The following is a 26,296-nucleotide window of genomic DNA, read 5'->3' as shown; positions in this document are numbered from 1 at the left end:
CCCTCAGGCAACCATCCCCTTTTGTCCTTTCACAAGAGGCAACAGCTTCCTATGTGCTACGAAAGGTGCTTTACTGCCCCTGCCTGCCATCCATCTGAGCAGCTCAATGTGGCTTACAAAGACTTGCCCGAAGTTGTTTACTTTGTGAGAGTAGACTCTAAAGATAGACTCAGTTTCTCATTTTGGATCTGGACATCAAGCGTTCCAAAGCTGGGAGCAGTTTGGAGCTCAGGTTTTCGTTTGGCCCATTAAGTAGATAACGGGTTAAGAGTCAAAGAACTGGTTGGGGATCTCAGTGCTACCAACTTTGGTGTACTTCCTTATCAGAGGTTTTGGTCTGGGCCACTTCTGGCAAATAGTGGCAGTGCTGTATCATCAGACTGATCTTCTGCAGCAGCACTGAGAGGAGTCACTAGGGATGCTTATGAACTAATAAATAAGAATAAGGTCAAGGTTTTCTAAAGAAACTAAAGTAAAAGCTGTTTTATCTGACACTTCACCAACCGGAAAGCTCTATAAACCAGTATTTCTGATCTTCACTGAAATTCTGGTTTATAGTCTGGTTGGCGCGGGGCTGGCAAGGGGCTGGGGAGTGGGAGGGGGTGTGGAGCATGGGTTCTGGGAGGGAGTTTGGGTGTTGGGGGGGCTCAGGACAGCGGGTTGGGGTGTGGGAGGAGGTGTGGGGTGCCAGATCTGAGGGGTGCTCAGCTCAGGCAGCTTCCTACAAGTGGTGAACTGTCCTGGCTGGTCCTAGGCTGAGGTGTGGCAGGCAGCTCTGTGCACTGTCTCCGCCTGCAGGTTCTGCCCCCGCAGCTCTCATTGGCCAGGGTTCCCAGCCAGTGGGAGAAGCGGAGCTAGTGCTCGGGGCGGTGGCAGCACGCAGAGTCGCCTGCCACATCTCCATCTAAGAACAGCTGGGACAGGTTGACACTTGTGGGGAGCCGCCCGAGGTGAGCACCCCCCTGATTTGACACCCCCCACCTCCTCCTGTGCCCCAACCTGCTGCCCCGAGACCCCTCCTGCACCCAGACTCCCTCCCAGAGCCTGTGCTCCACACCCCCTCCCACTCCCCAACCCTCAGTCCCACACCCCCTCCCACACCCAAACTCTCTTCCTCTTAGTTAACTGGCATTTTTCACTTACTGGCACCCCCAATTCCCTCAACATGATGGATAAAATAGCTTTTACTGTAGTAATTGTGAGTGCCTCCATTTTTGGGTGTCCAACCTGAGATCTTCAAAAGGGGACCAATTTTCAGAAGGAAAGTGTTCAGCACTTTTTGAGAATCAAGCCTCTTTCAAGTGTCTCAAAAGAGACACCCCAAAACTGAGGCAAACAAAACCTCTAGTCACTTTTGAAAATCATGATCTGTGTTTGGAAAATGTAAAAAAATTAAAGCTGATTCTTATATTGAAAGTGAAGCTAGGTAAAACTCTTGGTATTCTGATGATTGATGGATGCCAAGTGAAGTCTTGGATGATTCTGCAGCACAGCACTTGCGATTCTCTATTAAATGCCCACAAGAGGTATCTACATAGTTACTAATTACCATAGGAACTTCTTAGAGTGGCCAGGAGCCTGCCACATGAGAGTTGTGCAGTGGCCTGAATTCCACCCTCATAGAAGAAAGCATTTAGAAGCAGGTCCTTGCTTCTTTGTTAAAATCAGTGCACTCAGGATTCCGTCATTTCATAACTGCAGGACCTCTTGCACCTTATTCTGAGGCAGCTGGTTCTGGCTTCTGTCAGAAACAGACACTGAAATAGACTGACCGTTGGTTTGATCCACTATGGCAATTCCTATGGTCACTACTGGGCACCGTAGACTCCATTATGAGGCTGAGAATCATAGACTATCAGGCTTGGAAGGGACCTCAGGAGGTTATATAGTCCAATCCTCTGCTCAGAGAAGGACCTATACCCAATTAAATCATCCCAGCCACGGCTTTGTCAAGCCTGACCTTAAAAACCTCTAAGGAAGGAGATTCCACCACCTCCCTAGGTAACCCATTCCAGTGCTTCACTACCCTCCTAGTGAAAACGTTTTTCCTAATATCCAACCTAAACCTCCCACACTGAAACTTGAGACTATTACTTCTTGTTCTGTCATCTGCTACCACTGAGAACAGTCTAGATCCATCCTCTTTGGAACCCTCCCATCATCCAGATCATTAATAAAGATTTTGAACAAAACCAGCCCCAGGACTGACCCCTGAGGCATTCCACTTGATACTGGCTGCCAACTAGACATCGCGCCGTGATCACTACCCATTGAGCCCAATGTCCTACCCAGCTTTCTACCCACCTTATAGTCCATTCATCCAATCCATACTTCTTTAATTTGCTGGCAAAAATACTGTGGGAGAACGTATCAAAAGTCAAGATATATTATGTTCACTGCTTTCCCCATATCCACAGAGCCAGTTCTCTCATCACAGAAGGCAAGCAGGTTGGTCAGGCATGACTTGCCCTTGGTGAATCCATGTTGACTGTTCCTGATCATCTTTCTCTCCTCCAAGTGCTTCAAAATGGTTTCCTTAAGGACCTGCTCCATCATTTTTCCCAGGGACTGAGGTGAGGCTGACTGGTCTGTAGTTCCTCAGGTTCTTTTTCTTCCCTTTTTTAAATATGGGCACTATATTTGCCTTTTTCCAATCATCCATAATGCACATTGGAAAGCATAATCCTAACTATACATATAAAATGATGGGTCTAAATTAACTGTTTCCACTCCAGGAAGAGATCTTGTAGTAATTGTGGAAGTTCTCTGACAACATCCATTCCATCAAGAAAGAGACAGATAATAGGACAGAAAATATCATGTTGCCTCTATATAAGTCCACGGTACACCCATATCTTGAATACTGTGTGCAAATGTGGTTGCTCCATCTCAAAAAAGATACATTGGAATTGGAAAACATTCAGAAAAAGGCAACAAAAATGATTAGGGATACGGAATGGCTTCCTTATGAGGAAGAGATTAATAAGACCGGGACTTTTCAATTTGGAAAAGAGATGGCTAAGCGGAGATATGATTGAGGTATATAAAATCATGACTGGTGTAGAGAAAGTAGATAAGGAAGTGTTGTTTACTACTTCTCATAACACAAGAACTAGGGGTCACCAAATGAAATTAATAGGCAGCAGGTTTAAAACAAACAAAAGGAAGAATTTCTTCACACAATGCACAGTCAATCTGTGGAACGCCTTGCCAGAGGATGTTGTAAAGGCCAAGACCATAACAGCGTTCAAAAAAAGAACTAGATAAATTCATGGCACATAGGTCCATCAATGGCTATTAGCCAGGATGGGCAGGAAAGGTGTCCCTAGCCTCTGTTTGCCAGAAGCTGGGAATGAGCAACAGGGGGTGGATCACTTGATGATTACCTGTTTTGTTCATTCCCTCTAGGGTACCTGGCACTGGCCACTGTCAGAAGGATACTGGGCTAGATGGACCTTTGGTCTGACCCAGCAAGGCCATTCGTATATTCTTAACACTTCCCTTTCTTTATAGCCACGAAACTACAGCAAAGGGAGATGGAATCAATAAACATGTGAACCTATTTTCTATTGTAACTAAACCTATTGAATTCCTAATACCAGGTCATCCAAAGCAGCTCTTTAATGAACTGGAATCAGAGTAAAATCTAGCACAGCTTCACTATATTGCTCTAGGAAAAAAATAAAACAAACAGAAATCTTGCATCTCCCTGGCGTTGACCCCAGAAAATTGGTGAAACTCAGACTTTATTTCCACAGTGCACAGGTGTAAGTGCACTTCACAAATACCTAAGTCACACAGTAAAGGCTCTTATGTAACAGTGCATGAAACAGCTTGCTCCTTTAAGTTGAAAGCTAATCCTAGGCCTTTTGCTACTTGAGCTACCGTAAAATATCATTTTTCGGCCTACGCTATTGATAAACATGGCCATGAATGAAATCCACTATAGCATATTATGCACTGTATCGGAACTCAACGTACATTCAATTTGTCAGCCAGCCGCCATCCATGAAAGCTTGCTGTTTACTATCTTGTTTACTATCTCACTAGCTTTGGCTATCCATGACACATGCAAGAATATCCAAAAAGGAAGAGACATAATACACTGCTACCCAGAGGAGAGCTGTATTCACCTCCAAAGCTTCCTTCAGAGAAAAATACATTTTTTCCTATCCACTGGGGTCTGCACCAATTGCTCACTTGGCATAGGACATTCTATATTCTACTTCAGCAAATGTAAAGCATATTCTTCCTGCTGGGTAACTCCCATTCCAGTTCAATCACTGCCTGATTTTGAAATTCATTCACTTCCCCACTGTGACAGGTTCCCCCTGGAGTGCCATCTGGAAATGGGGTACCACTGAGCCCCCCGATCCACCTGCCTGGGCTCCCTTTATACTGCATTGCTGTGACCAGCCTGCCAAGCACTCTCCCGAGCTCCAGCACATATACAGATAGGGACACACCCAGCTGCAGATGTGATCAGCTCTGCCTGGGGAGGCTACAGAGAAGGAACTACCCAGCTGCTTAAGTGCAGACCCCCCTCTGGAGCGTAAACCCAAAATTATACAATTTTGCGCTGCACAGAGATCTGTACAGTGTAAGCTCATGAAATTTGCCCCCTCCCTCAGTGTGGAAAATGATACGCAACAGCTTTCAGCCCCAAGTTATGACTCCTACCCACTGGTTTTAGACAAAGCAAAAATATATTCAAGCAGGTTGCAGAGATTCTTAAGGGGCCAGTTGCACTTGCTTACAGCTTAAACCCCCCAGGTGTTCCTTTCACAGGCTAAAAATCCCTTTAGCCTGGGTCCAACACTCCCCCCGCCACCCCCAGTTCAGTCTGTGTTCCTCAGGTGTTTCCTAGAGTCTCTTTGTTGCAGGAATCAGTGAAGAATTACCATGATGTCACTCCCCTGCCTTAAATAGCTTTTATATAGGGCGGGAACACTGTCTCAAAGCTTGGTTCCCACGCCAGTCAGTGGAAAAACACTGGTATTCCAAGATGGAGTCCAGCACCAGGTGACCTGGTTACATGTCCCTATAGTGCCACAACAGCCATTGCTCAGGAGGTTGTTTTTAGCTTCCTCAGGAAGATTCCCTGTTGGGAGATGAGCTTCTTCTAAAACCTATTGTTTTCTCCTAATGGCTCATGAACCTGAATGGGCCCTTCCCAGCCAGCCATCTAGACTGAGCATCTTTTGCCTAGTGGGTGTTTCCCAGGTGTAAACACATTTGTCAATATTCCTAACTCCAGATACAAAATGATACCTGCATACAAATAGGATAATCATATTCAGTAAACCATAACCTTTCCAGTGATATTTCACATGCCTATCTTGCATAGAATACACCATAGTTATGCCATAATCATATCTCTATGAAGAATATGGGGTGCAGTGTCCCACACACCCTCCCCTGTTACCTCTAGTTCTTGCAAGACAGAGGTATATTTCTTGACTTGTTTGAAATACTCAAGAGAATGGGGGGGTGGGGAAGGAAGTAACTGGGATAGCAGGATATACTGCTGTGAGGAAAAGGCCATTAAGATAAACCAGCAAGGAGTTTGTTGAAAATAATACTGTTGATTAAAATGTATATTGTATCATTTTGTTCACTACGTTTCTTGCTTTGTAGATCTCAGAAAACCTCCATTTAAGTTTATTTTTTTTTATAATTTCTTCAATGAAGGCAGCATCTTAGAACTATAGCCTCTCTGAATTCCCATCTGATGTCAAAAACCTTTCAGATGGATATTTCCAACTGCGTTCACTTGCTGTTTCTGAATCCTTCCTTAGAGCAGATCTCATCACTAAATACGATATAACTAGACTAGCCTTTCACAACCCACAACACAGAGCCTGAAGAAAATGCACTGATCTACAGCTAAACAGGACATTGAGCAGCAGAACTAAGGAGTGTACGTGTCATTTTTAAACATTTCAGTTTCCAAAATAAATAATCTCAAAGGTAGTGGATACTGACACCTGACATGTGACGGGGCATAACTTTTTGTAACCCTGACCCAGTAAATTAAGCAGTCTCTTATTCGCAATCCTATATGCCTCCTTTATCCTGTAATATCAGAAGGGAAGTAAATCTTTGGCAAAAAAACACATGATGTCAAGACCCTATTATACACAGTTGAATGGATAAAAAGAAAAGTCAGAGCAAACAATGAACATGAAAGGCCTGTCTGGGATCCATGCTTAGCCCTGCTAGAATACAACGCTCTACTAATATTGTCAGTTGAGAAACTGAGTCAGAGAAGTGAAGTCAGTCAGCACAAGGCCACAAGGGAAAGTCAGCATCTGACCAAGGATTAGAAGGTTGGAATTCCTAGCTCCTAGTCCTATGCTCAGAACATTAGATCACATCTATTTTCTACTTTATTTTTACTTAACTACCAATCACTTTCAAACAGCATATTAATGAAGCAAAGATGATTCAATCTTCACATTCTGGACAGTCCTTTAAACTTCATTGGAAAAAACAATTCACTCTGAATTGTCATCTGATGTAATTTTAAAAAAGCATATGCTTTCACCAGGCAATTTGACACAAAATTATAACATATACAATTAAACCAATTGTGAGATCAACATATTAGACAACAGCTAAAAGTTAATTTAGTGCATGTTTTGTCTAACATGAGCATTTTTACTATATGAAAATCTTGCAATATCTTATTAAATCTCTAGAGGTGCATGATTGTAACAAGAAGAAATTTGGGAGCTCAATTACAGGTAGTACAATGGAAAAGTCTCCAGTGACCGCACTGAAGTTACAGTAAAGTAGTGAGAGAGTTAATCAATTCTTACTGTCTTTATCTTACATACCTACTCACACAATGGAAATACAACTCACTTCCAAGAGTACTATATTTATAGACCGGTATAGAACAGGTCTTTAAGGGTTACTGTACCACAAACCTTCTTAAGAGCTAAACAGAATACATCTATGACTTCCTACAGACCCTTAAAATCTATATGTTATTTCCTTTAAGATAGTAAATAGTTTTGGTTAGGCATGTTTACAGCATCCATGCTGAATTGTACTGGTGGAGGTCTTCTCCCATTTTATCCCTACTGTGGGTTTCCAGTGTTCCCTAAAGCAGAAATCACCCTTAGTGGCAATGGAATTTCCTAGGTCTTCTCTAGATCCTTTATTAGATATTGATGTCAAATTAGCATCTCTTTTGGAGTAAACTCATATTTTCACTCCAGCTCCACCTGTCTGAAGTTGCTAGCACTAGTAGTATCTTCTGAATCTGTGGAAATAATGACTTCCATTTGCTCACTTTTCCTGCTAGTACCATTCCATGCCTGTTTGCTTGCAGCTCCTTTTCATCACAGTTTGGTCGGTTCCTGATCAGTTTTATGCCACCGAGAAACCAAAGCCTCCTGAGAAGTTCTGTCTCTGTCTCTTTGGATAACTTGTTCTGATCTGGCCTGGCTGTAGCAGAGGAGAGGCAAATGTAAGAAGCTGAATAATCCCATTTGCAATCTGAAGCATCTTTAAAGGACTGACAGTTGGGAGATCACTGTGAATTTGTCATGGGACCACAAGACAAATAATGCTGGTTAATTAGTGATCCCCTGTAAAAAGCCTACAATGACTGCAGGAAGATACATTTGTGACCCTTTACTGAATACTGTGACTGAGTTTAAAAAAAAAAGTTTTTCGGAAAGTTCTTTAAAATCTCTTTTGCTGGCTATTAGAGCAACAGAAGAAAAGACTTAAGGCTACAAAAACAATGAGAAGTCCGGTGGCATCTTAAAGACTAACAGATTATTTGGGCATAAGCTTTTGTGGGTAACAAACCCACTTCTTCAGAGGCATAGAGTGAAAATTACAGATGCAGGCATAAATATACTGACACATGAAGAGAAGGGAGTTACCTACAAGTGGAGAACCAGTGTTAACAAGGCCAATTCAGTCAATGGTGGATGTGGTCTACTCCCAATAATTGATGAGGAGGTATCAATACCAAGAGAGGGAAAATTGCTTTTGTAGTCAGCCAGCCATTTCCAGTCCTATTCAATCCCAAATTAATGGGTGCTAAATTGCAAATGAATTGAGCTCTGCAGTGTCTGAAGAAGAAAGAAGTGCTAGAGGAGCAGCAACAATGCATGATGGCTGTGGCACCTGGGCAGAGTGCAGATGGGGAAGGGATAAATAGTTACATGGTCTGTACTTTAGACAGTTGCTTATTTGTTCTTTGTCTATTACCGTCTATGTCTTGTCTATTTAGAACATAAACTCTTTGGGGCAGAAATTGTCTCCTATGTGTCTGAATAGCACCTTGCACAATGGATCCCACGCCTCAACAGGGGGCCTTCAGCACTATGATAACAATAATAAATAAATAAAAGTCCCAGGAATCAAGAAACTGAAAAGAAAGGACAGAATGCACAGAAAGAAAGAGTGCTAGATAACCTCATAGATTCTTTCACTGACTCATTGGCTAACCTGTGCATAAGCTCTGCCTTGTCAGACTTGTGCTGCTTTGCTATGGAAGTTGAGAATTCAATTCCTCTAGCTCTTGTACACTCATATAAACGTCTTGGCAACAACAACAATTCTTTTGTTTGTCCAGACTTGGTTGTCCTGGCAATATTTGCCTCTGGCTTCCTATTTCATTACAAGGTGGGACTTGTAGCCAAGTTACATAAACAGAGACTTTTTTTTCATTCTAATCCTTTCTTCTCTCCACCATACAACTTAAAATGGAACTAATATAAGAAGAGAGTGGCTCGACAGGAATATTCTTACCAAATACATTAATTGACTACACAGCACATGTACACTTGTGTTGTTTCAACATACAATGTTATCATCACCCCTAGAAATATAATCAACCTATTCAATTCACAAGCTTCTTTTTCTTTTACCTGACTTTTGGAGGCCTGATTCTGATTGCACACCAGTGTAGATAAGGAGTCAATGGGACAGATTTTGTTCACAGTTACACATGAGGGCAAATCTGGAATAATGACTGCCTAATCAGTGAAGTTATTCTAGATCAGTAGCTCTCAATCTTTCCAGACTACTATATCCCTTTCAGGAATCTGATTAGCCTTGAGTACCCCAAATTTGACCTCACTGAAAAAACTACGGGCTTAGAAAATCAGACATAAAAATACAAAAGTGCCACAGCACGCTATTATTGAAAAAGTGCTTACTTTCTCATTTTTATCATATAATTATAAAATAAATCAATTGGAATATAAATATTGTACTTGCATTTCAGTGTATAGTATATAAGGCAGTATAAACAAGTCATTGTCTGTATTAAATTTCAGTTTGTACTGACTTCACTGGTGCTTTTCATGTAGCCTGTTGTAAAACTAGGCAAATATCTAGATGAGTTGATGTATCCCCTGGAAGATCTCTGCATATCCCCAAGGGTAAATGTACCCCTTCTTGAGAACCACTGTTCTAGACGTCCACCAACATAACTGAGATCAGAATGTCACCTAATTGGATTTACATCAATGTAATATTGATGTAAATGAAGTATGAATCCAGTTTTGTCTTTAAAAAGTTTCTTGACTACTGCAAAGTGTCTCAGTACAAGCAAGCATTATGTCTCTGTTAACTTCACAATGTACTATCAGAGATAGCCTAAAATTCTATGCACAAGAGCTGATCAATAGGTAGAGACTAACAGCAGAAAAGGCACATGAGAAGGGTGATGCATAAGTTGTTTTTGTATGGTGCATCTTATAACATATTGCATTTTAATACAGCCAGCTCATTTACTGCAACTCTTTGGTTAGGACTGTGGTTACAATATTATGCATGTTATTTACTGCGTGCAATAAAGATGTGAGGTCAGATCACACCCTCTGCTTTTATGCATGGGGACAAAAAAGCCTGTAAATAAGGGCCTAATTTTTGTAGCAGCCTCTCCATCCAAACATTCAGAGATTTCCCAAACAGATCCCCACTCTATGCTCTTAACCACCCCACCTTTCTCACCTACCCATTAATTAAATCAGAAGGGGACTTCTGTTCAACCACTCTTTTTTTATCCTTTCTATTCTACTACCTTGTGAATGTGCTCTAACCACCCAGATTCTTCTATTTTAGTCCAAGAAAATGCAATCCTAATTTACTGGAAACTTGTCTGGAACAGAGATACGAACACTGCTGAAATGAATCAAAATTTTAGTCAAGTAAATATCAGTAGAAAATCTTGGGAAACTGATTTTAGGATTAAGCAACTGCAACTCTCTCTAGACTTTACTATATGCTTACACGGTGTCTAGAACAATGGGGACAGAACCTGGCTGAGAATTCCGTAATACAAGTGGCAAATACTAATCATTTTAATGGGAGCTGTGTTGATCGTCACATTAATGAAAAAAACTTTTCTTATATAAATAATTTTATTCTTAACTTTACAGCGAAGCGGTAGAAGACAAACCAGAATCAGTTTCTATCTGAAACAAGCAACTCCATTCTGTTCAGCATTCACAGAGCCATGTACTGTCATGTGAAAGGTGGCCATGAGAACTTTCAATCCACCTTCCACAATCTGACATAACAATAGCAACTATTTTACACAAGAGTTGTGCCTTTTTTACATAAGGACTGAAACTAGTCTATACACTAAGGCCTAACCTACACTAGAAAAGGCAAACCCTCCTAATGTAGATACAGTTTACACCAGCAAAGGAGGTGCTTTTGCCAACACAGCTTATCTTGGTTTTCTCAAACAAAATAAGCTATCCCAGCAAAAGCACCTTTTTTGCTGGTATAACACTAGGGCTTTTCCAGTATAAAAAGGTTTTAAAAAAATTATACCCCAACATTACCGCAGTGACAAAAAGTTTAAGTGTAGACCTGGACTAAGACAAATTTCTTGCACTGAAGATATTAAATTAAAGATAGACAAGACAAACAAAAACATGAAATAAAACTTCACATAAGATGGTGCAGAGATATTATTCTTCATGGCGAGTTTCTGGTAAGGCTTAAACAGGAATTCTAAACTTACCCTGAATATATAGGAGAAAATAATCACCGTATAAACCAAGTTGCTTAAACATACATACATACTGGATACACTCTTCCAGTAATATTATACCTAACCATGAATCTCCTGAAAAGAAGTCTGACATTACTGTTTCCTAAGTCTGCTTTCTTTCTGATCCACCAAAATCATCATAAATATTTTGTGCTTCTGTAAATTGCGCAGAACAGCCGTGGGCCAAACCACAGATCTCTTAAAGAGTCTTATTATATGCCAGATCTTTCCTGGTTCGAATTACACCATCACCCTTGCCCAAATTGTGTCTCTCTATGTACATCACTTGCAAGCATTGTTATGTACTTTTGTGTTTGAGAAGCACTGATATTAATCTAAAATATACTGCTTCCTCATGCCTAGCCAATGTAGTTTGGCAACTGGTAGGAAGACCCTGTTGCATGCTGTAAGTCTTGGAAAGTATCTGGTTTCTTTGCCAAAACTCATATCTATGGCCATATTTTGAATGTGCTTGGATTATATCTTTTGTTTGCCATCTGAAAACAAATACATGCTAATTGCTGCCCCCATCAACAAAGCAAATTTACAACTTGTCTGCAGCTTCTCAAACTCTTAAAATGTACTAGAATGGAATCAACCAGCATGAGAGCAAATGTTGGGAGACTTTTGCAGTCTTAAATGAATAGAAGCATTTTTGTACCATTTCTATTCCCTGCTCTGACCGAAATATTTACTCACTGTAGCTACTGGTTTTTTTCCCTAGCCATTGTAATCTCTGTCATAGTGCAGCAAACGAGCTCAAAATTCAATTTGGACAGTGAAGATATCACTGAAACACTTTTCTCTGAAGAGATGTGTCATAACTCTCCTACTCAGATCTGAACCTTAGAGTTCAGAACATGAGAAGCTAGCATGAAACCTCCAAACTTAATTACCAGCTTGGATCTGATATCGCTGCCACCAGCCAGAATTCCAGTGTCTGGCTCACTCTGGTCTCCTCAAAACCTTCCCTGGGGAACCCCAAGACTTAGATGCCCTGAGTCTCACCACAAAGGGAAATAACCCACTTCCCTTCTCCCTCTTTACCTCCTCCCAGATTTCCCTGCCCTGGGTACTCTAGGAGATTCCCTGCTTCAAGTCCTTGAAACACCACACCGAGAAATCAAATATTTCTTTCCCCTCACCCAGAGGTTATGCAAATTCAGGCTTAGTAAATCTAATACAAAGAGATTCTCTCTTCCCCCCTGTCTTCTCCCTCCCACCAATTCCCTGGTGAGCTGCAGACTCAATCCCCTTGAGCCCCCACTAAAAAAAAAATCCAACAGGTCTTAAAAAGAAAGCTTTATATAAAAAGAAAGAAAAAGACACAAAATGGTCTCTGTATCAAGGTGACAATATACAGGGTCAATTGCTTAAAAGAAAAAAATGAATAAACAGTCTTATCCAAAAGAATACAATTTAACACATTCCAGCAACTACACACATGTAAATATAAAAAAACAATATAACCTATTGTCTTACTATCCTTGTACTTACAACTTGGAAACAGAAGATTAGAAAGCCTGGAGATTCCTGTGGTCACTCTCAGAGCCCAGAAGAGAACAGACCAAGAACAAAGGACTCACACCCAAACTTCCCTCCATCCAGATTTGAAAAAGTTTGTTTCCTGATTGGTCCTCTGGTCAGGTGTTGTTGTTACCCCTTTCCAGGTGAAAGAGACATTAACCCTTAGCTATCTGTTTATGACAGGTGCCTGCTGCTAAATATTAAAAAACCTTTAAGTTACAGGTAGAGGGTGGCTGAAATAAAAACTAATATGTAAGAAAAAAGACAAGAAAAGCAAAGGAAAAGGAGAGATTACTAACAGATTGTCAAGGGGTTTTGTGCTCTATGCAGGGTATAAATGGTCACACCATTACAAGTTGGTATGAGTAATCAGCGGTGGCTCTATGTTTTTGCCGCCACAAGCACCCATTTCTGCGGGTGATCAGCCGGTCCCATGCCTTCGGCGTTCCTGGGGCGGCAAGCCGTGGGTACGCGCTTGCTGCGCTGGTGCTTGGAGCTGCCCCTGTGAGTAATGAATATCTAGAAGAGGAGAAATAGGGCAGGGGAGGAAAGGGCTTAAAAAGAGGAGGCATAGGAGAAGAAGAAAGGTGAGCAGGCAGGAAAAAATAAGCATCATAAGTAGCACTGATCATACTCACTGAGGGATAGAATAGCTATTAACAAGTGTATCAATAACAGTTCACCTCTCTCACTCTCTTCTAATATGTACAGTTCGGGAGCTTTAAAATCCCTGTTGTCCTGCAGGATGAGTGCCATTGAATAACAGGGGGTTTTGTTGTTTTTTGTTTTTACAAAAAGACATTCCCTTCCCACAACACAGGTGGAGTTTTTATATCTGTACCAGGAAAGGAACTTCTTTTGATGTTGTACATTTGGAGTGGAATTGTCAAAAGCACTGAGAGTCAGCCTAACCCTCATAAAACTCCCATCGCCTTCATCAGAAATAGAGTTAGACCAATATGGAGAGAGCTTTTGAAAATCAAAATCCCATTCTATGTCTTTCTATTTCTGCTTCAGCCTGACAAATGTCCATAGTATAGTTACCATGTTTCCCACAATGACAATCAACCCAGACAGACAAGGTTAGGCACTATTGCCCTTTTTAACCTTAATAACTTTGAATATAGAAAAACAGATCAGACAGAATGTTGCCTGAACAAGAGTCTTTCACCAACTCACCTGAAAGCCCCAGAATATTCTTTATAGAACATGCTGGCTGGGTCCCGACTGTCTCATATAAATGAAACACTAAATGGGTCACTTGCTGGTGGATTCTCTGCCGCTTGAGATCTTCAAACCACAATTTGAAGACTTCAATAACTCAGACATAGGTTAGTGGTTTGTTATAGAAGTGGATGGGTAGGATTCTGTGGCCTGCTTTGTGCAGGAGGTCAGACTAGATGATCATATTGGTCCCTTCTGACCCTAAAGTCTATGAGTCTATGACTATGACTTCAGAATGGGCTAGCAGTTCACTATGCTTCCTTCCTGTACTGAAAGCAATGAAATTCCTAAGATGAGCAGACATGCTATGAAAGGCCAACACGTCATTCTCATCGTTTCTAATGATAAAGTGTTCACAGGTGTTTGGTTAGCTTCTAGAACCAATAAAACAAGCCAAGATAGAGACACACATTTGGCCATAAAGCATATATTTTTGGTAAGATGCAGACTTCGTTGCCACTTAATTATTCCCCTTGCATTTCCCTCAGCTTGTACCCTCCACCAAAAACACCACAGCCTCTATTGTAGACTTTTAGGCACTATTTTTAGAACTGACTAGTGATTTTGGATACCCAACATGAGAGACCTTAAAGGGCCATGATTTTCAGAGGTTGGGAGTTCTGCACTTTCTGAAAAATCAGACCCCTTTACAGTGTCTCAGGTGTGCACCCCAAAATGGAGACAAACAAAACCACTAGAAACTTGAAAAATGTTGGGCCTAAAGTGTTTCCTGAATGACCTATCTCCATCTCCTACTACTGCTTCACCACACCAAGACAAATCACAAATTATGTTTTTAGGTCAATCATTTTCATTTGCCTTGAACATCTTGCTTGGCAAGACAATAATACTCTGCATAACAGAGTATCTTGCATCTCAAATGCTCTGCAAATGTTATTTTATATATGATAATCCTCATTATCCCTTGCAGGTGGTAAGTATTATATGCCCATTTTTCAGATGAATAAACTAAGGTATAGAGAAGTTAAATCAGTTGCTCAAGGTCACGTAACTAATCAATGGCAGAACAAAGAATAGAACCAAGATCACTCCTTTAACTATTAGACAAAACCTTGCTTAAAATCTGCTTTAGCAAAGACATCACCAACTCTGATCCTGAGCCATCCTTGAAACTAATGCATTTGTCTCTATACTTTATAAAAACTATTAAATTAGAGTATATGAATATCGCTGCCCCTTCCCTTTACCATTATCTTCAATTTTACATACAAGTGATAGTATTCTGAGTAAGTACACCTCTAACTCGATATATCATGATCCGATATAACACAAATTCAGATATAATGCGGTAAAGCAGTGCTCCGGTGGGGCGGGTCTGCGCACTCTGGTGGATCAAAGCAAGTTCAAGATAACACAGTAAGATTTTTTGGCTCATGAGGACAGCGTTATATCAAGATAGAGGTGTACAATGAACTAGCAATACATGGCTATTTTTTTAAAAGAACACGGTATTTCACTTTGAAAAGTTATTGATTTCCACAGTATTTTAAATGAAATATAGTAGCAAGATGCATTAGTGAATAAAAAAATTAAGATATATTTGAAAAATGCAAATATTAATTCATTGCTAATAAATAAAAATAATTAAAAGAAAAAGAAAAGCATGTACCAAGGGGAGCTAACTCCAATTCACTTGATGTTTATTTTTAAAATGTAATTTCAGTCTTCCCATTAAGCACCGAATACATGCCCCCAAAAAAATTACAATAACCAATTTATTATTTTAAGTGCTTGACCATTTCCATTTTTGAATCAAAGTAATAACATATGAACCGCCAAACAAAAGATTTATATTTTAGAAAGATATAAAGACAGAAATTCACTCTTAAGATGAAACTAGGACTGTCAACGGTCAGCTGTTTGTAATTTTAAATGTCTTAATTGTTAGTTATAACATAAGTTTCAGCGCCCAGTGTGTTCTTACAAGGTATCAACACTTGTAAAGGAAAAAAAAATGATCTGAAGTATTGTCATGATCTCAAATACACCAGTAGAAATGCTTCACTATAATCAGCAATGAGAAATGAAAATAAAAGATGCTAGAGGCTTTGATTACTGTAATGAGAGCCTTTGATCACTGCGAGAGTTCAATTATATCAGTGTCCCAATGCAGAAAACACTGATGTTTAACACTAATATATGAGCGTTACTATCTAGCTAGGAGCTACTGTTCCTATCAACAGGAAGTCACCCACCTGGGGTAGCATGCGATTTTCCTCCTCCAGCTGTCTTACTCTTGCCTCCAGCTGCCTAACATAGGACAAGGTTGAGTCTAAAATTAAAAAGAAAAAACTCACATTATACACACAGGTCTGCTTTTGTGCACTAGCATCAGTGCCTATATAAGACAGGAGATTTCTGATTTGGTGTAATCATAGCAGATATCTCCTCTTAAAAGTACCTTACAACCTTCAGTTCTGTTTCTCTCTAAGATAATACCAGTTAGTGCTGATACCATGAGTAGTTTAAAACGTTAAGACTTGGCAGAATCAGCCTAATTCCTTGTTGATTTTGAGTCTAAACTACTGTACTTTAAATCAGTGGTTCTCAAACTTGGGCCGCCACTTGTTCAGGGAAAGCCACTGGCAAGCCGGCACATCCCTCATCCCACACTGCTTCCCGCAGTCCCCATTGGCCTGGAGCAGCGAACCAGTAGGAGCCGTGATTGGCCGAACCTGCAGACACGGCAGATAAACAAACCGGCCCAGCCTGCCAGAGGCTTTCCCTGAACAAGCGGCAGCCCAAGCTTGAGAACCACTGCTTTAAATGACAAGGCAGTTGCTTCTACACTACAACACAATAAAAGTCCTGAAGAAAGGCAATGAAGATCAATTTCTGCTAATACCTACCCTAAGCTTTCTGAATTTGCTGTGCTATGTAACCACATACGATTTTAGAAACATAAGAACAATACAGTGAACTATGGGGTCACTTGCACAAGCATGGAGATAAAAAAGTTTGTTCTATAGCAAGAGCCAATCACAGAGGTAAATCCTGTTCATCCCATCCTGCTCACCCAATTCACACAAATATTTTCATTGGCCTCAGGTGAAGAAGGAGAGCAGGATTTCCCTCAGCTATGAGATTCAAAAAATAAGCATACATCAATCCCATGGGCTCACTTCCATCCTGAAGAGAGTCACATATGGCCAGTTCTCCTCTCACTGAAGCAAACAGTTTTCCTAATGACTTAAATGGGAGCAGGATTTGGTTCATAAGGAGAACCAAAGCCAAAAATCAGAATATTACAATACAGATGACCAAGCATATCTTGACCCATATGGAAGCTCTGCAGGTAGAAAACTGCCTCTAAAGAAAATGTTCATGGAATGAGGTGTAGTTTAATTGTAATATAAAAAACTACTTCTCAATACAAGAGCATAACCGTGACTCTACCAGCCCCTATTAATTCAGAAGAAGTCAGCCCTTCTCTGGGGCCTGATTCACTAATCCTCTACACCATTTTTATGTTCGTATACTCTAGTGACTTTAGTTAGAATTACACCAGCCACTACTCATGGAACAGAGTGTAGAATTAGCTCTTTGGTCTTGAAAGGGTGCGTCTGTGGACATGCTGGGTCAGGTGTTCCACTGGCATAAACCCAATGGCTCCACTGACTTCATTGGAGTTCCCCGATTGAAATTAGCTGTGCATTTGGCACTCTAGATCCCTAATATATCCAAATCAATTCATGTACCAGCCAGTCCATGAAATAAAAATGACAGGAGACAGGGAATGTAATGTAGTTGTAGTTATGTTGGTCCCAGGATATTAGAGAGACAAGGTGGGTAAGGCAATATATTTCCAACAAAAGCTATTACTTCACCCACCTTGTCTCTCTAGTAGACTAGGTTTCACTTACCACCCTTATGAGGAGGTAGTAGACTAAGGGCTATTTTAATTCTGAATTAGAGTGTCCACTGGGGGGTTAATATAGTTTAACTAATCCACTTTAAATTCATACCTTTATTTAATTCTGATTAACTTTCCTGAGTGTCTCCACGAATACAAGCCTTAAAACAGCAGTTCTCAAACTGCTGGTTGGGACCGTAAAGTGGGTTGCAACCCCATTTTAATTGTGTCACCAGGGCTAGCTTTAATCGTGTTGCTGGGACCCGGGGCTAAAGGCCAAGCATCCGCCTAGGGCCACCAAAGCTCGAGGGCTTCAGTCCTGGGTGGCCGGGCTCAGGTTACATGTCCCCGGCATGGAGCACTGGGGCTCAGGCTTTGGCTCTCCTACCCATGGCAGCAGGGCTCAGGTGGGCTTGGGCTTCGGTCCCTCCTCCTGGGGTTGTGTACTAATTTTTGTTGTCAGAAGGGGGTCGCGGTGCAATGAAGTTTGAGAAACCCTGCCTTAAAATATGCAAACATATGTAGTTCATATGAAGTTACAGAACATGAAGGCAATATAAAGTCATTTGCCAGAAATGATTAGTACACAGTGAAGTAGTGGACTATACATAAAAACAGAGGGAGAAAGGTAATCTGAGGTTTTATATGCTGTCCTCTGCAAGTGTTGTATTAACTAGTGCTGGATGAATCTCTGTAGAGTCCCACAGTTTGGTTTAGATAAGCACTGAAGTTGCAAAACTTATCCAAAACTAACCACATCCTTTAAGAGGACCTCCCACCTCATGACCCTCCTTCATTCTCTGTAACCCACCCCTTGTAGTAGCAGCACTCACAACTGTCTCACGCAGTACCTTTCCTACCTTAAGGGCAGTTATTTTGGGAAGTAGTTCACAGTACATTCTTCCCTTCCAACAACACTGTTCTTGGGGAAAGACTATATACTTCTCCCTCTCCCACAGTACGATCTTCTCAAGGGAGTTGATTTGCAGATTTCCACAGCAAGAGGATGCTTCTGGACTCAGTGCTGCTTCTTTTGAACATCATGCTCTTGCCAACCAATGCCACTGTGCCATTTTCTTTGGAATTCACTTTTACTCTTGATGCTTTTTGCTTCTGCCATTTTCTACTCTACCACCTTTCGCACCACATACATACATATTATATTTGTAAAAGATTTTCACCCCTTTTATTTATTCCTTTGTTTGATACTTTATAGCTTAAGGACCAGATCCATAGTTGGTGTAAATCTACTCTACTGAAGTCAATGTTGATTTCCACTATCTGAGCATCTAGTGTAAAATCTCCTAGTTTTTTAACCCTTCCATAGTATGAAAGATTTTAAACTCCCTACCAATCCCATAAATACTAACAATTAGGTCAGATATCAAGGGCCTGATCTAGCAAATGCTAATTGAAATGAGTAGTCCTGGTGCCCTTCATTATTACAAATACATATATTGAAGAATAAGTTAATATACTCAAGTTATATTGTAAAATGAACACCATAAATTTCCCAGGGAGAAATTTTATCTCCATTGAAGTCAGTGGAAAAATTCCCAATGATTGCTATGGAGCTGGATTTCATTCACCCTATATTCAGTGCAGCACAGTCAAAGGCATTAGGAGAACTGCAGCCATAACACTGACCAGAGCTATATTAGTGTTGCTTCCCAGTTTAGCATTTTGCAAGATGCTCTAATATATCTGTCAAAAGGTAAGCCATGTCCTCTTATGGCCCTGCCAGGGCACTCCACCCTCGTGTTTGTTCAATTACCAGACTTGGATTGGCTCAAGAACATGAACCTCCTTCCTGGGGAATGATTTATTCAGTTTTCTACAATGGGTGACTTACTTTGTTGCTCCAGACCTTCATGCTGGAGTCCCAATAAAAGGCCCAGTCAGCTCTTTGTCCAAGTTCAGGAGCCCCCGCACCCTACTTTCTGGAGCTGATGTTGTGCTTCAGCCACTGTCTCTCCTTACTGCAGGAGCCCGCCCAGCTCTCCTCCTTGGGGCTGGGTTATAATTTTGCCAGCTGTAGAGCGTTAACTAACTTCTCCCTCTGTGGCCCCTTTATCCTCAATTAATCCTTCGGTTAAGAGGATCCAGCAGGCAGCCTTCTCCTGCTGGTGTCTTATTGCTTCTAATTTAGGGCCCAAGAGGAGCCTTTTTACTCCCTATAGTGTCTGCAGGCATCTGACCTGTCATGAGAGTGGAGACAGCGTTTATACTGGACCTCTTTTCCGAGCTCACTCCCAGTTGTTTGGAGGGGAGAGAGGAGCCTTTCCCGCCCTTTCTGAAAGACTCCTGGCCTCAGATTCTTAAAGATATAATGACAGGATTTCCTCCCAAGCATCATTTATTCCCAGGACCACTTTCCCTCTGTCCCCATTAGGTCCATATAATGAACCCTTAAAGCCTTAAAAGGCCACGTCACGTGGCAAGGTGGCTCACAGCCTATAAGGGGCAAATTACCCCACCACAAAATATCAGACAATAATTATTATTTTGAAAGACAAATTGATAATCATTGGACAAACAAGATGATTTTCAGCTGATGTAATTAGTAAAGCCATTTGTGTTTTATGCTTCTCTAAGTAGATTAATTTATTATCCATGTAGTACTTAGGATTTCTAATGCATGGCAAAAGACCTCCATTTACTACCAAACAAATCTTAAGCTTTGGTTGCACGGCTGCTTACATATAGAATATTAACTCCCAAACACATGTGATCTGAGCTCCCTCAGTCTTAAAACAACTAATATATAATGGAAAAATATTTGTATTAATACCAGTAAAAGCTCTATTGTCATGACAAAGCTTGACAAAGCCTTAGCTGAGATGATTGAGTTGGTGTTGGTCCTGCTTTGAGCAGGGGATTGGACTAGATGACCTCCAGAGGTCTCTTCCAACCCTAATATTCTATGATTCTATGATCTGAATATCAGCGTAAACCTGTCAGTGATGTTGCGGCCAAATGAGGACTTGGATAACACCAAACAACTTGTTTTTACTCAAGAACTAAACAGGATTTGCACCCAGAGACAGGATACTGGAGAAGATGGACCACTTCTTCTTAGGACTTGTCTACACTACTGTGCAGGGTTGATCTAAGATATGCAGCTTCGGCTATGTGAATACTGAAGCTGAAGTCGACATATTTAGATCGACTTACCGTGGTGTCTTCACTGAGGTAAGTGGACAGATGACACTCTCCTAGTGATTCCACTTGCACTCCTCGTTCTGGCGGAGTACTGGAGTTGACGAGAGAGTGCTCAGTGGTCGATTTATCACGTCTATACTAATCTATACTAGATGCAATAAACTGACCCCCACTAGATCAACTGCTGCCCACTGATCTGGCGGGTAGTATAGACAAGCCTTTAGGTTATATGCAACGTGCCTCAGGTGGCACATGACTAGGATTCATCACTGAATTTGGTTTGCTGGTTGGATAATTAGCTTCCCTGGCTTGGGCTGAGTACTGATGGGGAGTGCGATTTGAATGCTAATCCATCTCTCCCCACCAAAGAACCACTGGTCAGATCCAGTGTGGGAACTCCTAGCTTCATGTTTGGTTGCATTTACTTCTGCTTCTCCCATAGTCCAATATTCTATTTGTAGACATTTGTTCTACTAAAGCAGCAATATTGAACGAGTTCCATTCTACTTCATTAAATATGATCCCTGTCAAATAAATAGGTATTTTACAATTATAGTATTATTCATTAAAGCCATGAGCACAACAAATGGAGATGGAAAAGGCTGTTAGATCACAGAATCATAGAATAGAAAGAATATCAGGGTTCGAAGGGACCGCAGAAGGTCATCTAGTCAGGGCCGGTGCAACTATTTAGGTGATCTAGGTGGTTGCCTAGGGTGCTGGGATTTAGGGGGAGGCATTTTTTTCGGCAGCGACCGTGGTGGCCGGATCTTCGGCCGCCCTGGTCACTGCTGGCATTTAGGCGAAGGGAGCTGGGGCAGGGGAGCATGGGGAGGGCCGCCTGCTGCAAGTGGTGGGGGTGGCAAACAGGGCCCACCTCAGCTTACCCCTGTCCCAGCTTACCCCTGCCCCATCTCCTCCCCGAGCATGCCGTGGCTGCTTCGCTTCTCCCGCCTTCCAGGCTTGCGGAGCCTAACCTGATTGGCGCCACAAGCCTGGGAGGCAGGAGAAGTGAAGCAGCGATGGCGTGCTCGGGGAGGAGGTGGAGCACGGGTGAGCTGCTTCAGTTCTCCCACTTCCCTAGGCTGCTGCAGGGGAGGGGGCCTCAGGGTGGAGGGGGGGCACATCAAGGCGGGGGCTCAGGGATGGGGTAGGGCGCAAGGTGGAAGTTTCGCCTAGGGAACGAAACATCCTTGCACCGGACCTACATCTAGTCCAACCCCCTGCTCAAAGCAGGACCAATCCCCAACTATATCATCCCAGCCAGGGCTTTGTCAAGCCTAACCTTAAAAACCTCTAAGGAAGGAGATTCCAATCCCCCCCCCCAGGTAACCCATTCCAGTGCTTCACCACCTCCTAGTGAAAAAGTTTTTCCTAATATCCAACCTAAACCTCCTCCACTGCAACTTGAGACCATTACTCTTTGTTCTGTCACCTAGTACCACTGAGAACAGACTAGCTCCATCCTCTTTGGAATCCCCTTTCAGGTAGTTGAAAGCAGCTATCAAATCTCCCCTCATTCTTCTCTTCTGCAGACTAAATAATCTGAGTTCCCTCAGCTTCTCCTCATAAATCATGTGCTCCAGCCCCCCAATCATCTTTGTTGCCCTCCGCTGGACTCTTTCCTATTTTTCCACATCCTTCTTGTAGTGTGGGGCCCAAAACTGGACACAGTACTCCAGATGAGGCTCACCAGTGTCAAATAGAGTGGAATGATCACGTCCCTCAATCTGCTGGCAGTGCTCCTACCTATACAGCCCAAAATGCCATTAGTCTTCTTGGCAACAAGGGCACACTGGTGACTTATATCCAGCTTCTCATCCACTGTTACCCCTGCATCCTTTTCTGCAGAACTGCTGCCTAGCCACTCAGTCCCTAGTCTGTAGAAGTATATGGGATTCTTCTGTCCTAAGTGGAGGACTCTGCACTTGTCCTTGTTGAACCTCATCAGATTTCTTTCGGCCCAATCCTCTAATTTGTCTAGGTGTCTCTGTATCCTATCCCTATCCTATCCTATCTCTACCACTCCTCCCAGTTTAGTGTCATCTGCAAACCTGCTGAGCGTGCCATCCTCCAGATCATTAATGAAGATAATGAACAAAACGGCCCCGGGACCAACCCATGGGGCACTCTGCTTGATACTGTCGGCTCCATATCTCGTTGCAATTGATCACTACCCATTGAGCCCGATGATCTAGCAAGCTTTATATCCACCTTATATCTATTCATCCAGCCCATACTTCTTTAACTTGCTAGAAAGAATACTGTGGATAGCCACATCAAAAGCTTTGCTAAAGTCGAGGAATAACACATCTACTGCTTTCCCCTCATCCCACAGAGCCAGTTATCTCATCATAGAAGGCAATTAGGCTAGTCAGGCATGACTTGCCCTTGGTGAATCCATGCTGGCTGTTCCTGATCACTTTCCTCTCCTCTCATATTATTTCACAGACCCCTGAAGACACAGGATTGTTTCCTTAGTGTTTTACAGGGTATGTCTACATTGCAGTAAAACATCTGCTGCTGTTCTGTGCCAGTTGACTTGAGCTAATGAGACTCCGGCTGTGGGGTTATAAAATTGCAGAGTAGACGTCCAGGCTCAGGCTAGAGCCCCGGCTCTGAGACCCTGTGATGGGGGAAGGGTCCCAGAGTCTGGGCTCCACTTGAGCCCATATATCTACACTGCAATTTTATAGCCCTGCAGCCCAAGTCCTGTGAGCCTAGTCAGCTGACACAGGCCAGCCACGGGTGTTTTATTGCAGTGCAGACAGACCCTTAAGAGTCTCCTTCCAATCTGCAAGTACATTCAAGATGTACTGGGTCTGCTGTATTCAGATGTACTCCTCAAATGTTCCCTTTTTACATCAGCTCCACATGCTGTTAACATAGTTGGAAGTGTAGTCATTGTGCCTCACTCCGTTCTGAGAATGAAACTAAAATTCTTGATTATCTGTATAATAACAGTGTATTATGTGGTAATTTATCCTCAAAAACTTAATACCATGTTTTTATAGAAATTATGAGACAATCTGCCCTCATTCTGTATCAGTTAGTCTAACATGTTATTAGAGGACTTCAGTATTTATGTAGCTGATCGTTTTTCTCTTATGATATCAGAATCCTTGAAATTGCTAGATATTTTTGGTTTCTGTCAAACTATGTTAGAGCCTGATGTGATCCCATATGCATATTCTTGACTTGTTTTTAATCACACAGAATATCCATTTTCAGTGTGTCTGTGACTGATCTCCCTACATCAAATACTTTTGTAATGTTCTTTAAACTAGATTTCCTCCATTTTAGAATGGTTGAGGATGTCACATTAAATTCTATTTTTTAAGACAGCTTCCCTTTGTTCTGTTTTTCCCACTAGGGCTTTCTCATACAATGAATATGGCTTAGGTCCTGATTCAGTGCTAACCTCCAGTTCATTAATGAAGATAACGAACAAAACCGACCCCAGGACCAACCCATGGGGCACTCTGCTTGATACTGTCGGCTCCATATCTCGTTGCAATTGATCACTACCCATTAAGCCCGATGATCTAGCAAGCTTTATATCCACCTTATATTTATTCATCCAGCCCATACTTCTTTAACCTGCTAGAAAGAATACTGTGGATAGCCATATCAAAAGCTTTGCTAAAGTCGAGGAATAACACAGCTACTGCTTTCCCTTCATCCCAAAGAGCCAGTTATCTCATCATAGAAGGCAATTAGGTTAGTCAGGCATGACTTGCCCTTGGTGAATCCATGCTGACTGTTCCTGATCACTTTCCTCTCCTCTCATATTATTTCACAGACCCCTGAAGTCAATAGTGGGTTTTCCATTGACTTAAATAGGCCTTGGATAAGCCATTAGTGCATGTAGTCATGTTTCCCTTTAGTGATTGGCCCAACTGACTCTAACAGTCTGCTAATTAGACAGTAAAAAACATCTTCTTTAACTCAAGCATTAGCACTCTGGTTTTCAGTGCTTAAGGTACTGAGTTTTAGTTGTGCTGACAACAGTTGTGTCTATATATATATATATATATATATATGTGACCATTGTTCATTACGCAGCTCCTTTTTGAATAGCGCTTTTATTTTGTACAATCAAGGAGCTAGCTGATAGTTCCTTCACTGATGCGCAGTTCTGTTAAATTGAAAGGAATCTCATAATATGGCTGGTCAGAAGAGGAAAAATAAAATGTGATGGAAAATGTTAAAATAATCTTGTTTTGGTTTTCATCAAAACTTTCTGATTAGCTCTATCTGATAATCATAATTTACATGGTGTGTTCCAAGATCTAAATAAGCCTTGTTATATTCTGATGAATGTGGTGACCATATTTCAAATACAGTGAGAAATTCTCAAGTGGTGTAAATGGGTAAAATTACATTGAAGTCAGTGGAGCCATCTAGTTACATCAGCAAAGAACTGTGTGCCAAGATATATAGGTAGCTGATGAATTTCGTTCAATTAAAAATATTTGCAAAAGGCTCAAACAATAGGAAAAGCCTTTAAGATGCTGGCTGTAGTCTTTAGAAAGCTATTACAAAAACGTGAAGGGTACGGATAACCTTGCTTTCACTGTACTACTTTGGGCAGGAACATAAGATTTGCAATATCGTATCAGACCAGGACAATTAAGTCCATCTCCTGGCAATGACAACTAATATCTCACTGGATGAAAGGTTAGAATCTGCACATAGCCAACTATCTAATATTACAGAATATAAATCTTTTCCCTTGTACCTTACCGTGACCAAGTAACAGCTCCAAGCATGATTGATTACTCCTATATTAACAGTCATAACTAGAAATGTTATAACCATATCCAGCCTATTTTAAAATCTAGTTACTATGTATTATCAACATCCTGTTCTTATTTACACTGGTATAAATTCATTGAAGCTACTCTGTATTTCCACTAGCCCTATTAGAGTTGCATCCCTTGTATGATATTCTTAAATCCTAGAGAGCTTCTTGTTAAAGTAAGGTGAAATTCCTCTGAAACCCAATAACATTAAGACTAGCACTATCATATAGATAAAACTGAGGTCTGCCTAAGGGAGAATTGTATTAAGCTCAGCAAAACGTTTAGCAACTGTTCATTGTGGAAGTGTCTGGTAAAGCATGTTTTCTAGAACACCTATGGCAGCAAAAACCTTCAAATAGGATTTGTATCACTCAGATTATTGCTCTTTTGACAAGAATAATTATGTCTTAAATTTTGCTGCAGTAAAACTGAGCACTCTCATCTGCAATTATTGGTCACAACTATTCAACTTTTTTCCTGTAACTAACAATATAAAACTTATTTTGTTGGTGGCGGTGGTGGTTATTTTTGGTTTTGTTTGTCAATTCACTAAACTTAGTTCCATGGATACTGCTCTGATTAATTCAAAATTAAGTCTTAGTGCTTGTAAGCTTTATACTTTAACTAGAATGTATCCTTCAGATTATTATTCTTTCGATCAAAACAGTG

The 26,296-nt window shown here is 41.3% G+C and overlaps 1 protein-coding gene across 4 annotated transcripts in view; it reads right to left on the bottom strand.

Moving 5' to 3' along the window:
• The window catches only part of CCDC85A (coiled-coil domain containing 85A), a 175,204-nt gene that overhangs the window by 19,720 nt on the left and 129,188 nt on the right, over positions 1 to 26,296 (bottom strand). For 3 of the 4 annotated variants that reach the window (XM_030557820.1, XM_030557821.1, XM_030557822.1), the window contains exon 3: positions 16,003 to 16,079. The exons of the other annotated variant lie outside the window; for it this stretch is intronic. In XM_030557820.1, coding sequence (XP_030413680.1) covers positions 16,003 to 16,079 — 77 coding nt within the window. The remainder of the gene's footprint in view (positions 1 to 16,002; positions 16,080 to 26,296) is intronic. 4 annotated transcript variants of the gene reach the window in all.

The sequence above is a fragment of the Gopherus evgoodei genome, chromosome 3, assembly GCF_007399415.2.
Source record: "Gopherus evgoodei ecotype Sinaloan lineage chromosome 3, rGopEvg1_v1.p, whole genome shotgun sequence".
In the NCBI taxonomy this organism is placed as follows: domain Eukaryota; kingdom Metazoa; phylum Chordata; order Testudines; family Testudinidae; genus Gopherus; species Gopherus evgoodei.
Note: the sequence above shows the minus strand (reverse complement) of the source record. Positions and strands in the feature narration are given on the sequence as shown.